This window comes from Macrobrachium nipponense, chromosome 4 (assembly GCF_015104395.2).
Source record: "Macrobrachium nipponense isolate FS-2020 chromosome 4, ASM1510439v2, whole genome shotgun sequence".
Taxonomy (NCBI): Eukaryota; Metazoa; Arthropoda; class Malacostraca; order Decapoda; family Palaemonidae; genus Macrobrachium; species Macrobrachium nipponense.
The window spans coordinates 87,820,735-87,835,849 of NC_061100.1; the positions used below are offsets into that span (position 1 = coordinate 87,820,735).

A 15,115-nucleotide genomic window follows, 5' to 3' on the forward strand; every position below is an offset into this window, starting at 1 on the left:
TGATCTAAAATATTTCAGCACAAACTGTGGCAGTAAAAATTCCATATTTTTAATACATTTACTTGTAGAAAAAATTTTAGTCTCTATTTTTCGTTCCACCTATTTTTAGTGCAAAAAATCTAAGATGTATGAGTACTAATACTGAAAGATTGCAGATATTAAGTAGATATTTCTTGTTTGATTATTATCTATTTATCACCTGCAGGGAAAGGACATTCTTTACAGTGGAACTACTGGTGAAGCTCTTCAGGGTTACATTTTCTTTGGCCCTGTGTATTACCAGAAACTAAAACATATGGTTATGGATAAAATGCATGCTCGATCACGAGGTCCACGAGCAGTTTTAACTCGTCAACCCACAGAGGGGCGTGCTCGTGATGGAGGCCTTCGACTTGGAGAAATGGAAAGAGATTGTTTGATAGGACATGGTGCAAGGTATGACTACGCTTGGTAATCTTCTCACTGATTTTTTTATAACATTATTTTCTTCTAAAATATTTGCATTTAAAGCAGGCAACTTGAATTTTTGTGACTTCCTGTTTTAAATCAGCAGAAGTTTCTTTTCAGATAGGAAACTGTTATAGCTTTTTGAATAATTAATTTTTACCTTCCAACTATAATTTCAGGGTTTTCTCCAATATAAAAACTGGCAATAAATAAAATTGTAGCTCTCGTTTTACTTTTCAGCAGTTACAAGCTATGTTGTTTGAAACTTTTTTTTTTAAAAGGGAATCAGGTTCCTGAATTAACATATATTGAGACTAGAAATGAATATGTAAATTCAGAAAACAATGTGACTAGAATGACGTGAGTGGTTGAATGAATCGAAAATCAAGATATTTAATTTTTTGTATATTCAGTATTCTTCAAGAAAGGAGGACCTGGAATTTCCTTCAGAAATGAGCCTTATCTCTGTAAGAGGTCTTATAATTTAATAGATAAGTCTCCTAAGGAAGTAATGGCAATTTTTTTTCTGATGCATATGTGATAGTTATGAGTAATGACTGTTTTAAGGTTACTGGAGAAAGGAAAGATTAATAGCCTAAATTTTTTATTTTTGAAAATCTGGTGTACAGCTGCTTTTGTAGAAGTAGTTTTGTAATATTTTTGCATAGCAGTAATTGTGCATGTAGGATTGACTATTTTTATTACTGATCCTTATCAAATAGACTTGAGATTGTTCCCTCTCACACAAAACTGTTGTTTTTTTAGGTTTACTTAGCCTATGTTTGGAATGTGATTTGCTTTTTTACCGAAAGTACCCTTTGCAGTAAAATGGAATTTTACAGCAAATGTATATTTCACTGTTGTATGTAGCTTGAAGATTTAACTTTCAGGACAAAAAGTTCATAATTCATTTCATTAGAATTTGCATAAAGATTTTTTTTCATACTTTGTAATTATAATAAGAAACAATAATATGAGTAGTATGTATATTTCTTGTGTAAGATATGAAAATTATTTTGAAAAGAAAAACATAGCCAATCAAGCATTTTGTATTTGTTTGACATCTTTCGTCAATTTATGTGTGTCAGATGAATGTCAGGAAAGTAGTATTTTGTTCATGAAACTTACCTGTCAGATATATATATAGCTGTATTCTCCGAAGTCCGACAGAATTTCAAAACTCCCAGCACACGCAGTGGTCGGCCAGGTGGTTAGTACCCATTCCGCCGCTGGGAGGCGGGTATCAGGAACCATTCCCATTTTCTATTCAGATTTTCTCTGTCGCCGGTACTGTAAACATCTGTTTCCAGTACCTCCGTCTTAGGATTTTGAAAACTTTATTGCCGCTTGAGTATCCTGATTGTCTTTTGGTTTATTGACTTGGATTTGTGGCTTGGCATACGCTATCGTGGTTTGATTTTGATTTTGGCTTTGACTGCTCTTGAATTAAGATGTCTGGATCTAGTTCTACTAGTTTCAGGGTGTGTTGTGTGCAAGAATGTAAGGTGAGGCTACCGAAAGCTTCGGTAGACCCTCACTCTGTATGCACGAAGTGTAGGGGGCATGTTTGTTTGTTGAATGATAGATGCAACGAGTATGAGAATTTGACTGATCTTGAGTGGAAGATGTATGATTCTTATATACGTAGACTTGAGCGTGATAGAATCAGGAGGTCTTCCTCCAGGAGTGCTTCAATTAATAGAAGTCAGGGTAGTAATTTATCTCCTGCGAACCCTCCTGTAGATTTTGTTACACCTAACCCCAGTATTGCCTTCGGGCAATCAGAAGGTATCTACAGAAGGAAACGTACTTTCTACGATCATGGAGTCTATTCGTGCCCTGGAGTCTAAAGTGCTCGCGCTACAATCTAATATGTTGAAGTGCATAACGCCTCTAGGTCTAGACCTCTGTTGGACTCCGAGGACATAGGGAGTGGGCAAGTCGAAAGCCGAAGGAGGGTTACGGGAACTATCCACCGGTCTGACGTCCCTTCGGCAGAATCTGTTGACGCTTCCCAGGCTGCCAAGGATCGTGCACGTGCACGAATCCTTAGAGAATGTTTCTCGTCCTCTGAGGCGTCCTCCCCTCACCGGGGTGGGAGCGCTCGGAGGGCCTCTCACGATGAGAGCGGCAAAGGCGCAAGATGTCGCACAGGCGGCCGTCGTATTTGCCGCCCTCTTAAGAGAGGTTATAAAGAAGAGGACGCTTCACGTCCTTCTTCTCGACCTACTTTTCAGTCATCTCCTGAATGTTTTGAAGACATTCCGCCACAGAAGAGGACCAGGACTTCATCAGAGGAGGACGCTTTTGAGCGCTCTGATCGCTCTAATTTTGTTCCTGAGAGAAAGGAGAAGGCGTCCTCTTGCCCATCATCTTCTCACAGGATTAGTCCTTCTCCTGGCCATGGATCTTCTCCTTCTAGAGGGATCCTTATTAATATGCGACAACAGTTGGCGTCGTACTTTGCAAAGAGAGAGGCAGAACCCCGTCGGAGGAGGAAGGATCGGTGGCTGCCTGTCAAGAGAACCAGGCAGTCCCCTGCTTGCTCTCCTCGTTCGTCGACTTCCCCAGCTTCGTCACCTTCTAGATTCCGCCTACTCATTCGAGAACGCGCAAGCGTTCCTTTTGAGAGAGCTTCTAGGAGTATCGATGAACGTGACAAAGGCGCAAGATGTCGCACAGGCAGCCATCGTCTTTGTCAGGAGGTCAGGAACGTCCAGAATTCTCCGACTGAAGACGATCATCAAACATCGGAGTTCGCCACTCGCACGCGTCAAGAGCAGCGCGAGGCTCGCCAAGACACCTCTCAAGTTGAGCGGAAGGACGCTTTTGCGTCGTACACGTCACATCAGGAAGCTTTTCGACGTCGAGATATTCGTCAAGATCCTCGTAAAGACGTCTTTGGGGACGCATGACGTTCTATGCACGCTAGACGTCCTGCACATCTAGACGCTCGCCAGGACGCTCACGAGGAGGCTTTTGAAGACGCTCGACGTCCTGCTTTTCGAGACGTTCGCCAGGATGCTCAGGAGGACGCTTCCGAAGACACTCGACGTCCTGCGCATCGAGACGCTCGCCAGGACGCTTCCGAAGACGCTTGACGTCCTGCGCATCGAGACGCTCGGGAGGACGCCTTTGAAGATCATAGACGTCCTAAATGTCATGACGCTTGGCAAAGTACTTGCCAAGGCGTTACTCAGAACGATAGACGCCCTACACGTCAAGACGGTTGGCAGGACTCCTGCAAGGGCGCTCTTCAGGACGCTCCGCAGGACGTTCCCTTACAGGAACTTAAAGTTTCGAAATTAGCGGGGAAACAGACCCAATTTCTGCTTCGAACCCTCCTTCAGACAGAGGCCCCCTATTACGAACGGGACCTCAGGGCTTAATTACATCACGGTCTGTTAAGGACGCTTCAACTATTCCTCTAGAGGAAGGAGAATCTTCGAGTGACTCGTCCTGCTGACGATGAAGAGCCGACAACGTCATCTTCCTCAGACTATAAGACGTTAACCCGCCTCCTGAAAGACTTGTTTACCGACAAGTTTCAGATACCGGTTCCTTGCTCTCTGCCTTCACAGTTGGCCTCATCGAAGACGAGGAAGGCTCCTGGCTTCGTTAAAATGGCCGCTTCACTCTCTACAAAGAGAGCATTCAAAAGGATTCACGACTGGATGGACTCCAGGAAGGCGAAGGGCAAGACTTCCTTTGCTCTTCCTCCATTGAGGCTAAGCGGAAGAGCTGGAATTTGGTATGGAACGGGAGAGGAAGCGGGGTTGAAAATTCCTTCTTCTTCCCAAGGTGATTTTGCTAACTTGGTAGATGCTCCGAGGAGGTCTTACCCTTCCTCGGCTAAAGTTTCCTGGACGATGTCAGAAATGGATTACCATCTCAAAGGGATCTACAGGACGTTGGAAGTTTTTAACTTCCTGGATTGGTGTTTGGGGGCCCTGGACCTACAGTCCAGAAGCCCGGACTCGATTTCTTTAGAGGAGTTATCCAGCGTGTTAGCATGCATGGATAAGTCAGTTAGGGATGGCTCTGATGAACTGGCATCCCATTTTGCTACCGGCCTCCTGAAGAAAGGAGCGCTATACTGCAGCTTTACAGCAAAGTCAGTGTCTCCTGCGCAGAGGGCAGAATTGTTGTTCGCCCCTTTTTCTTCACATCTCTTCCCACAGTCCATGGTGAAGGATCTGTCAGTTTACCTGCAGGAAAAGGCGACGCAGGACCTTTTGACCCAGTCTTCTAGACGTCCTGCGGCCCAGTCTTCTACCTTAGCCACACAAGCTCCCAAGAAGAAGTTTAAGCCCTTTTGTGGAGGACCTTCCTGGAGAGCTTCTCGAGGAAGGGGTTTCTCTAGAGGCAAGGCCTCCTGAAAACCCAGAGGAAAGAAGTGACGTCTCTGCCCTTCAGACACCGAGACTCTCATTCTTTGCAGAGGCATGGAGAATAAGAGGGACGGACACCTGGTCCCTCGAGATAATCGAGAGAGGTTACAAGATACCTTTCTTCTCAACACCTCCATTGAGCACGAAGCCCATAGACCTGTCACCCTCATACCAGCCGACGAAGCAACAGATATTGCTCGATCTTCTCGAGCAAATGATAGAGAAGAGAGCCGTAGAAGAAGTGCTAACGTTAGATTCCCCAGGCTTCTACAACAGGTTGTTCCTGGTTCCGAAGCAGTCTGGGGGATGGAGACCTGTCGTGGACGTCAGCAGATTGAACCTTTTTGTGAGAAAAGAAAAGTTCAAGATGGAGACGTCTCAGTCGGTACTGGGAGCTTTAAGACCAGGGGACTGGATGGTGTCCTTGGACCTCCAAGATGCCTACTTCCACATCCTGATTCATCCTCAATCAAGGAAGTTCCTGAGGTTCATCTTGAAGGGACAGGTTTTCCAGTTCAGAGCTCTATGCTTCGGGCTAAGTACAGCGCCGATGGTCTTCACACTTCTCATGCAAAATGTGGCGAAATGGCTTCACCTCTCAAAGATAAGGGTCTCATTTTACCTAGACGACTGGCTCATCCGTTCGTCTTCGGAGTCGAGGTGTCTGGAGGACCTTCATACGACGTTGCAGCTGACGAAGGCCCTAGGCCTACTAGTCAATTTCGAAAAGTCCCATCTGATCCCCACGCAGTCCATCGTATATCTGGGGATTCAGATGGATTCAGTGGCTTTTCAAGCTTTTCCATCCCTGGAACGTCAGCAGAAATGCTTAGAAAAAGTGTCAGTCTTCTTAGGGAAGGAGACATGCTCGGCGAAGGAATGGATGAGTCTGCTGGGAACCATTTCCTCGCTGGAGAAGTTTGTTTCCCTAGGGAGGCTGCACCTCAGGCCACTCCAGTTTTTCCTAGCAGAGAACTGGAAAGACAAGGAAGACCTAGAAGCGACTTTGAAGATTTCTCAGTCGGTCAAAGATCACCTGAAGTGGTGGCACGATCCCGTCAAGCTTTCAGAAGGACTGTCCCTCAGCCTTATGAGCCCCGACCTAGTGTTGTTCTCAGACGTGTCCATGGCGGGCTGGGGAGCAACACTGGGCAAGGAGGAAGTGTCAGGCCTCTGGAGAGGGGAACAGAGGTCCTGGCACATAAACCTCAAAGAGTTGGAAGTTATTCGATTGGCTCTCCAGTTCTTCGAGGGACGAGTGGTTGGCCGAGTTGTCCAGATCAACTCGGACAATACCACGGCTCTTGCATACATAAAAAAACAGGGGGGGACACACTCTCGGTCCCTGTTCGAGATAGCAAGAGATATCCTCCTGTGGGCAAGAGCACGGAACATAATAATCCTGACGAGGTTCGTTTCAGGAGTTCAAAATGTCCGGGCGGATCTTCTCAGCCGTCGACATCAACTGCTTGCGACAGAATGGACTCTTCACCTAGAGGTCTGCCAAGAGTTGTGGAGACTATGGGGACGTCCATTAGTGGATTTCTTCGCAACTTCGAAGACGAAGAGACTTCCTCTTTACTGCTCGCCGGTTCTCGACCCGGGAGCAATAGCAATAGATGCCATCCTATGGGACTGGACGGGGATGGACGTCTACGCCTTTCCCCCGTTCAAACTCATGGGAGAAGTAATCAGGAAGTTTGCGGCATCTCAGGGAGCGAGAATGACACTAATCCCCCCGTTTTGGCCTTCAAGCGACTGGTTTACAGAGGTCATGTCCTTCCTAGTGGACTTCCCAAGGACCCTGCCAGAGAGAGTCGATCTACTCAGACAGCCCCACTTCGAGAGGTACCACGGAAACCTCTCCGCTCTGAGTCTGACTGCGTTCAAACTATCCAAAAGTTGGTCAGAGCGAGAGGTTTTTCAAGACCGGTGGCAAAAGCTATTGCCAATGCAAGAAGAGCTTCCTCTCGAGCAGTTTACCAATCTAAGTGGGCTGTTTTCAGGAGATGGTGCAGGAAGAGAGGTATTTCCTCCTCCACGACCTCTGTGAATCAGATCGCTGATTTCCTCCTCCATTTGAGGAATGTTGACAGGCTTGCGGTTCCCACGATTAGGGAGTACAAGAGTATGTTGTCGGCTGTCTTCCGACACAGAGGCTTAGACCTGACCAACAATAAAGACCTTCACGATCTTTTGAAGTCTTTTGAAACCTCAAAAGTAACCGCAGCCTAAAATCCCGTCATGGAACTTAGATATAGTTCTAAAGTTCTTAATGTCAAGTCCTTTCGAACCTCTGCATGCTGCCTCGTTGAAGGACGTCACAAGAAAGGCTATTTTCCTAACCGCTCTGGCCACAGCGAAGAGGGTTAGTGAGATTCAAGCCATAAGTAAGCATGTGGGCTTTAGAGGACACAATGCAGTGTGTTCCCTGAGCCCTTCCTTCTTAGCGAAGAACGAAAATCCGTCCAACCCCTGGCCTATGAGCTTTGATATCAAGGGGTTAGCAGAGATCATTGGACAAGAGCCAGAGAGAGTCCTGTGCCCTGTCAAGGCTCTCAAGTTTTATTTGGAAAGAACTAAACACCTTGCTGGAGACTCTAGTAAAGCAAAAGCAGACTTGGGTGACAGTAATCACGAAGTCAGCTATGCTAACAGGTAAGGAACCAAGATGTCAATCATCTGCATGTAATTTGTTTCCAAAATCTTTCTATTCTGTCCCTTCCCACCTCCAATGGTGGGATTCAGCTATATATATATATCTGACAGGTAAGTTTCATGAACAAAATGATACTGTTATGATACAATAAACTTTGTTCATACTTACCTGGCAGATATATATAATCAAGTACCCACCCACCTCCCCTCAGGGGACAGTGGCATTAGAAAATCTGAATAGAAAATGGGAATGGTTCCTGATACCCGCCTCCCAGCGGCGGGAATGGGTACTAACCACCTGGCCGACCACTGCGTGTGCCGGGAGTTTTGAAATTCTGTCGGACTTCGGAGAATACAGCTATACAGTGTTCCCCCCGTTTTCGCGTTCTCCGGATTCGCGGACTCACACATTCGCGGATTTTTCTTTGGAATCTATCTAGAAATTATTCGCGGACGGACTCGCCTATTCGCGGAATTTTCCGACGAAAAAAAATCACTATTTAGTGTAGTTTGATGTTTATTTTCATGACTAAATACATTTTTATGATACAAAAATGATTTACTAATTTTCAAATATTAATTTTGATTAATACTGTATTAGTAAGTTTAATAAGTTTAAATGATATCACATAATAAAAATAATAATTCTCTCTCTCTCTCTCTCTCTCTCTCTCTCTCTCTCTCTCTACTACAAAGATGTATGTTTTTTTTGTATGATAAATAAATGATTTACTATTTTCAAATATTAATATTAATTTATACAGCAATAATATCAATTCATTAAATAAAATACCATAGTGAATTAGTAAGATTTTAGCTTATAAATTTAAAAAATTATGGAAGAACGAAGGAAATCCCAGTCAGATTCTTTCTCAAACTCAAGGTACTAAAACTCAGATATACGTATCAAGTTTAAGTGACCGGAGGGGGAAGTAGCTGATTTGTGGCTGCCATCACGTGGGCATTAAATTTCCACCCCCCCCCCCCCCTCTCTCTCTCTCTCTCTCTCTCTCTCTCTCTCTCTCTCTCTCTCTCTCTCTCTTTTACTGAGATGAGAGATTTTTATGGTACATATATGCGTAATATGTTTATTAACCCTTAAACGCCGAAGCGGTAAAAAAAAAATGTCTCCCGTGTGCCGGAAAAAATATTTTTTTTCAAAAAATCACAGCGCGCTTAGTTTTCAAGATTAAGAGTTCATTTTTGGCTCCTTTTTTTGTCATTGGCTGAAGTTTAGTATGCAACCATCAGAAATGAAAAAAATTATCATTATCATAATATAAATAATGCGATATGATAGCGCAAAAATGAAATTTCATATATAATTGTATTCAAAATCGCGCGTGCGCAAAATGGTTAAAGGTAACGAGTTACTTCTTTTTTCGTTGTAATGTACACTAAATTGCAATCATTTTGGTATATAACACATCGTAAAACAATAAAAGCAACACAGAGAATATATTATCACAAAATAATGCATGAATTCGTAACGCACGGACGTAAACAAATATTTTTTTCAAAAATTCACCATAAATCTAAATATTGTCCTAGAGACTTCCAATTTCTTTCAAAATGAAGACAAATGATTGAATATTACTATACTGTAAGAATATTAGCTTACAAATGCAGTTTTCGGCCATATCTGACTAGGTAAAGTTGACTGAATGTCGAATTTTTTATATATATATTTTTTTATATGCAATTATTTCAGAAATAAGAAAAGCTACAACCTTCAAATATTTTTAGTTTTATTCTACATAAAATTGCGCACATTTTCATATATAAAACTCTATGAAATGCCTAATATGAAATGGAGCAAATATTCCGAGAATGGAACGTACGCATTTCAGAGATTTGTGGCGGAGAATCCGCACGCGGAGGGAAGGAAAGATTTTTTTTAAAATTCACCATAAATCTAAATATTGTGCTAGAGACTTCGAATTTGTTTCAAGATGAAGATAAATGACTGAATATTACTAGACTGTAAGAGTTTTAGCTTACAATTGCGTTTTTCGACCATTTCGGTAGAGTCAAAGTTGACCGAACGTGGTTTTTTTTCTATTTATCGTGATTTATATGCAAATATTTCAAAAATGAGAAAAGCTACAACCTTCAATTATTTTTTGTTGTATTCTACATGAAATTGCGCACATTTTCATATATAAAACTATATGTAACAGCTAATTTAAAATGGTGCAAACATTACCACAATTGCACGTATGATTTTTTCGGAAGAGTTACCGCGCGGACGTAAAGAAAATGTTATTTTTTTCATAAATTCACCATAAATCGAAATATTGTGCTAGAGACTGATTTGTTGCAAACTGAAGGTAAATGCTTGAATATTACTAGAATATAAGCCGGTTAGCTTACAATTGCGTTTTTCGACCATTTCGGTAGAGTCAAAGTTGACCGAAGGTTGAAAATTTGTCACTTATCATTTTTAATATGAAAATATTTCAAAATTGATAAAAGCTACAACCATGGGTTGTTTTTAGTTGTATTGTGCATGAAATTGCGCACATTTTCATATATAAAACTTTATGTAACAGCTAATTTAAAATGGTGCAAACATTACCACAATCGCATGTATGATTTTTTCGGAAGAGTTACCGCGCGGACATAAGGAAAACGTTTTTTCATAAATTCACCATAAATCGAAATATTGTGCTAGAGAATTCCAATTAGTTGCAAAATTAAGTTAAATGATTGAATATTACTAAAATATTAGAGTTTTAGCTTACAATTGCGTTTTTCGACCATTTCGATAGAGTCAAAGTTGACCGAAGGTTGAAATTTTGGCACTTATCATTATTTATATGAAAATATCTCAAAACTGATAAAAGCTACAAAATGAGTATTTTTTTGTTATATTTTTCATAAAAATGCGCACATTTTCATATATAATACTCCATGTAATGGCTAATTTAAAATGGTACAAAAATTATGTCAAAGTGATGAAATAATTTCCGAGATGTGTCACAGATACTTTTTAGTGCGGTAAGAAAGAAATTTGCGCTTGCGCGCCTGCATAACGATTGTAAACAAAACAACACCTTGATCCGTGAACTCCCAGCATCCCCCAAGGCGCGTGATTCAAGAGTTTTTGGCTGGTAGGCCTAAAAGTATTTTTCCGTGAATTTTTAAAAAAACTTTTGTATGTCGACGTAAAATACGTCCAGTCGGCACCCGAGAGACAAAAAATGTCGACGTAAAATACGTCCAGTCGGCGTTTAAGGGTTAATATTTTCAAATAATAATAATAATAATAACTGTAATTACAAAAATCATATGTGAAAGTATTTTACAAATACTACGATAATCTCTCTCTCTCTCTCTCTCTCTCTCTCTCTCTCTCTCTCTCTCTCTCTCTCTTAAAGCGATGTATGTTTTTTGGATGATGATTTACTTTAATTTTCAAAATATCAATATTAATGTAGACATCAATAATATAAATTCATTAAAGAAAATACTAGTGAATTAGCAAGATTTTAGTTTATTTTAAATAAAAAGAATTACGTAAGAAGAATGAAAGAAAATGCTCTTTACCCCGCATCTCTCTCTTTGAACTCCAGTAGCAAGCCGAGTTGGCTGGGGTCCAACAACTGTGTTACCATATCTCAGGATAATGTAAACTCTCTCTCTCTCTCTCTCTCTCTCTCTTTTACTGAGATGAGAGAATTTCTATGGTACATGTGTATGTTTATTAATATTTTTGCATAATAATAATAATAGTAATATAACTATATTCAAAATTCATATGTGATAGTATTTTAACCCTCTTAAGCCGGAGCCCTAAAAATCAAAACGTCTCCCGTATGCCGGGCCTGGTTTGGAGTGAGCGCGGAAGTGGAAAAAATAATTTTTTCAAAAAATTACAGCGCGCGTACTTTTGAAGATTAAGAGTTCATTTTTGGCTCCTTTTTTGTCATTGCCTGAAGTTTAGAATGCAACCATCAGAAATGAAAAATAATATCATTATCATATGTAAATAATGCGATATATGGTAGCGAAAAAAAAAAAAATTCATACATAATTGTATTCAAATCACGCTGTGCAGAAAACGGTCAAAGCTAACCAGTTACTTTTTTTTTGCGTTGTATTGTACACTAAATTGCGATCATTTTGATATATAATACATTGTAAAACAATAAAAGTAACACCGGAAAAATATTATCACAAAATGATGTACGAATTCGTAACGCGCGGACGCAAAAAAAATATTTTTTTCAAAAATTCACCGTAATTCTAAATAATGTTCTAGAGACTTCCAATTTGTTTCAAAATTAAGACAAATGATTGAATATTACGATACTGTAAGAGTTTCAGATTAAGTTAAAATTGGCAGATTTCGGACCATTTCTGGCACGACTCGTTTTAAAATTTGGAGAATGTGCGAAATTTTTAATTAATAATATATTTTTTTCATATGCACATATTTCGAAGATTGAAAAAGCTACAACCTTCAATTATTTTTTATTGTATTCTTCATGAATTTGCGCACATTTTGATATATGAAACTCTATAAAAAGGCTAATATGAAAAGGAGCAAATATTAGGATAATGCCATGTACGTATTTCGGAGACTTGCGGCCGCGAATCGGCGCGCGGAGTGAAGGTAAATATATTTTTCAAAAATTCACCATAAATCACAATATTGTTTTAGAGACTTCAAATTTGTTTCAAAATGAAGAAACATGACGGAATATTACTAGGCCGTAAGAGTTTTAGCTTACAATTGCGTTTTTCAACTATTTCGGTAGAGTCAAATTTGACCGAACGTGGTTTTTTTTCTATTTATCGTGATTTATATGCAAATATTTCGAAAAAAGAGAAAAGCTACAACCTTCAATCATTTTTAGTTGTATTCTACATGAAATTGCGCACATTTTCATATATATAACTTTATGAAACAGCTAATTTTAAATGGTGCAAACATTTCGACAATCGCACAAAAAAATTCTGATTTTTTCGGAAGAGTTACCGCGCGAACGTAATTTTTTTTTTTTTCATAAATTCACCATAAATCAAAATATTGTGCTAGAGACTTCCAAGTCGTTGCAAAAATGAAGGTAATGATTGAATATTACTAGAATATAAGAGTTTTAGCTTACAATTGCGTTTTTCGACCATTTCGGTAGAGTCAAAGCTGACCGAAAGTTGAACTTTTTGCACTTAACGTTATTTATATGAAAATATTTCAAAACTGATAAAAGCTACAACCATGGGTTGTTTTTTGTTGTATTGTGCATGAAATTGCGCACATTTCCATATATAAAACTTTATGTAACGGCAAATTTAAAAGGGTGCAAACATTAGGACAATTGCACGAAAAAATTTATCGGAAGAGTTATCGCACGAACGTAAGGAAAAAGTTTTTTCATAAATTCACCATAAATCGAAATATTGTGCTAGAGACGTCCAATTTGTTGCAAAATGAAGGCAAATGATTGAATATTACTATAATATAAGAATTTTAGCTTACAATTGCGTTTCTCGACCATTTCTGTAGAGTCAAAGTTGACCGAAGGTTGAAATTTTTGCACTTATCGTTATTTATATGAAAATATTTCAAAATTGATAAAAGCTACAATCATGAGTATTTTTTAGTTGTATTGTGCATGAAATTGCGCACATTTTCATATATAATACTTCATGTAAAGGATAATTTAAAATGGTGCAATAATTATGTCAAAGTGACGAAATAATTTCCGAGATGTGTCACTGATACTTTTTAGTGCGATAAGAAAGAAATTCGCGCTTGCGCGCCTGCGTAGCGATTGTAAACAAAACGCCTTGATCCGTGAACTCCCAGCATCCCCCAAGGCGCGTGATACAAAAGTTTTCGGCTGGTAGGCCTATAAGTTATTTTTCCGCGAATTTTTAAAAAAATTTTCTTTTTGAGCCGACGTATGATACGTCCAATCGGCATACGGGAGACATTTTGACTCGACGTTTAATACGTCCAATCGGCGTAAGAGGGTTAAAGAAGTACAATAATCTATCCACTTCACTCAAATAAGGACAACCCCCTCTCTCTCTCTCTCTCTCTCTCTCTCTCTCTCTCTCTCTCTCTCTCTCTCTCTCTCTCTCTCTCTCTCTCCACACAAGATACTAGCATACGCTAGTGGTAACTCTCGCCCTCTGTTTGAGCTGGAAGTGTATGTATAAGTAGTATATCTTTAAGGACATTACTACATTTTATGGTAAAATAATAATATACAGTACTAGTTTACAAATAATATTACGTTTAATGAGATTAAACAGTAACAATAACATTCTCTCTCTCTCTCTCTCTCTCTCTCTCTCTCTCTCTCTCTCTCTCTCTCTCTCTCTCTCTCTCTTTGCTATTGGCTGTTTATATATTGCTAATAGTAAAATGTTTAAGATTACTTTAAAATGATATTAGTAATACCAATTCAATGGTATATTTGATGTAGGATAATACTTTAAGTAGACATTTGGTATTTGTGATTTCACATTTCCATTGTTCCCTTGTAAAAAGAAAATGGATGTCTCAAATAGTAACAGTATGAAAGAAAACGTGCATGACTGAATACTTATGGGGGGACTGAATTATTTTCACATACGTAACTAAGTCATTCAGTACGTACATAGTATATATTTATGTATAAACATAAAATGTAAGATTTACTTTAAAATAGTATTAATAATATTTCAAAGATTAATATGAACCATAATAGGATATTTTATGTATATTTGATGAAGGATGGTCTTTAAGGGATACTTTGGTATTTGCATGTTTAGGATAGGAGTTTATGAGCATTTTTAGAGGGGGGTTCCAAACATTCGCAGATTTTAACTATTCGCGGGGGGTCTGGTACACATCCCCCGCGAATATGGGGGGACCACTGTATATATATCTGCCAGGTAAGTATGAACAAACTTTATTGTATCATAACAATATCATTTTAAAGCATTGCAACAAACTGCTTTGTTTTCCATGATGTGTAATGTATTTTTTCCTCTGTCCCCATAGTATGCTCCTTCTGGAACGTCTGATGATTTCCTCTGATGCTTTCGATGTGGATGTGTGTAACTCATGCGGCTTGCTTGGCTACTCTGGATGGTGCCATTACTGCAGGTCCTCTGCAAATGTTTCTTCTATCCGAATCCCATATGCTTGCAAACTCTTGTTCCAGGAACTTCAGTCCATGAATATTGTGCCTCGTTTGAGACTAGAAAATTATTGTACCTAATCACGTTGGATTATTTAATTTTTGTATGATGTTATTTGGTCTTTTATTTGCATCCCTGTTTATATTAATGTATGGAGTATTTAACTGCTTCCAATCAGTATTTTTTTTATTCTTTTGAATTGATAACCAGTGATGACCAGTAGTACCAAAAGCATGGTAACATAAGCAGGAATAGTTTTTAACATTAAAAAAGAACAACATCGGCACACAACGAATGTAAGGGAAGGGCCACATGCCTATGACATCAGAGGAATGTGATGTGCTTAGAGAATCTCTCGTGAGAGTGATGGCTAAAATCAAGATGGAGACTCACTGAGAAAATTATCAAGATGAATGAAACCTGGAAATATGGCTCGAAAGTCAGAGGAACAAATTATGCAGACAATTTACCACCAAAAT

General features: G+C 39.5%; 1 protein-coding gene across 1 annotated transcript in view; it reads left to right on the forward strand.

Annotated features, from left to right (window-relative positions):
• Nucleotides 1–14,750, forward strand: part of LOC135210989 (DNA-directed RNA polymerase III subunit RPC2-like) — a 98,183-nt gene extending 83,433 nt beyond the window's left edge. The window contains exons 6-7 of the mRNA XM_064243991.1: nt 206–435; nt 14,497–14,750. Coding sequence (XP_064100061.1) covers nt 206–435; nt 14,497–14,716 — 450 coding nt within the window. The 3' untranslated portion in view covers nt 14,717–14,750. The remainder of the gene's footprint in view (nt 1–205; nt 436–14,496) is intronic.
• The last annotated feature ends 365 nt before the right edge of the window (nt 14,751–15,115 follow it).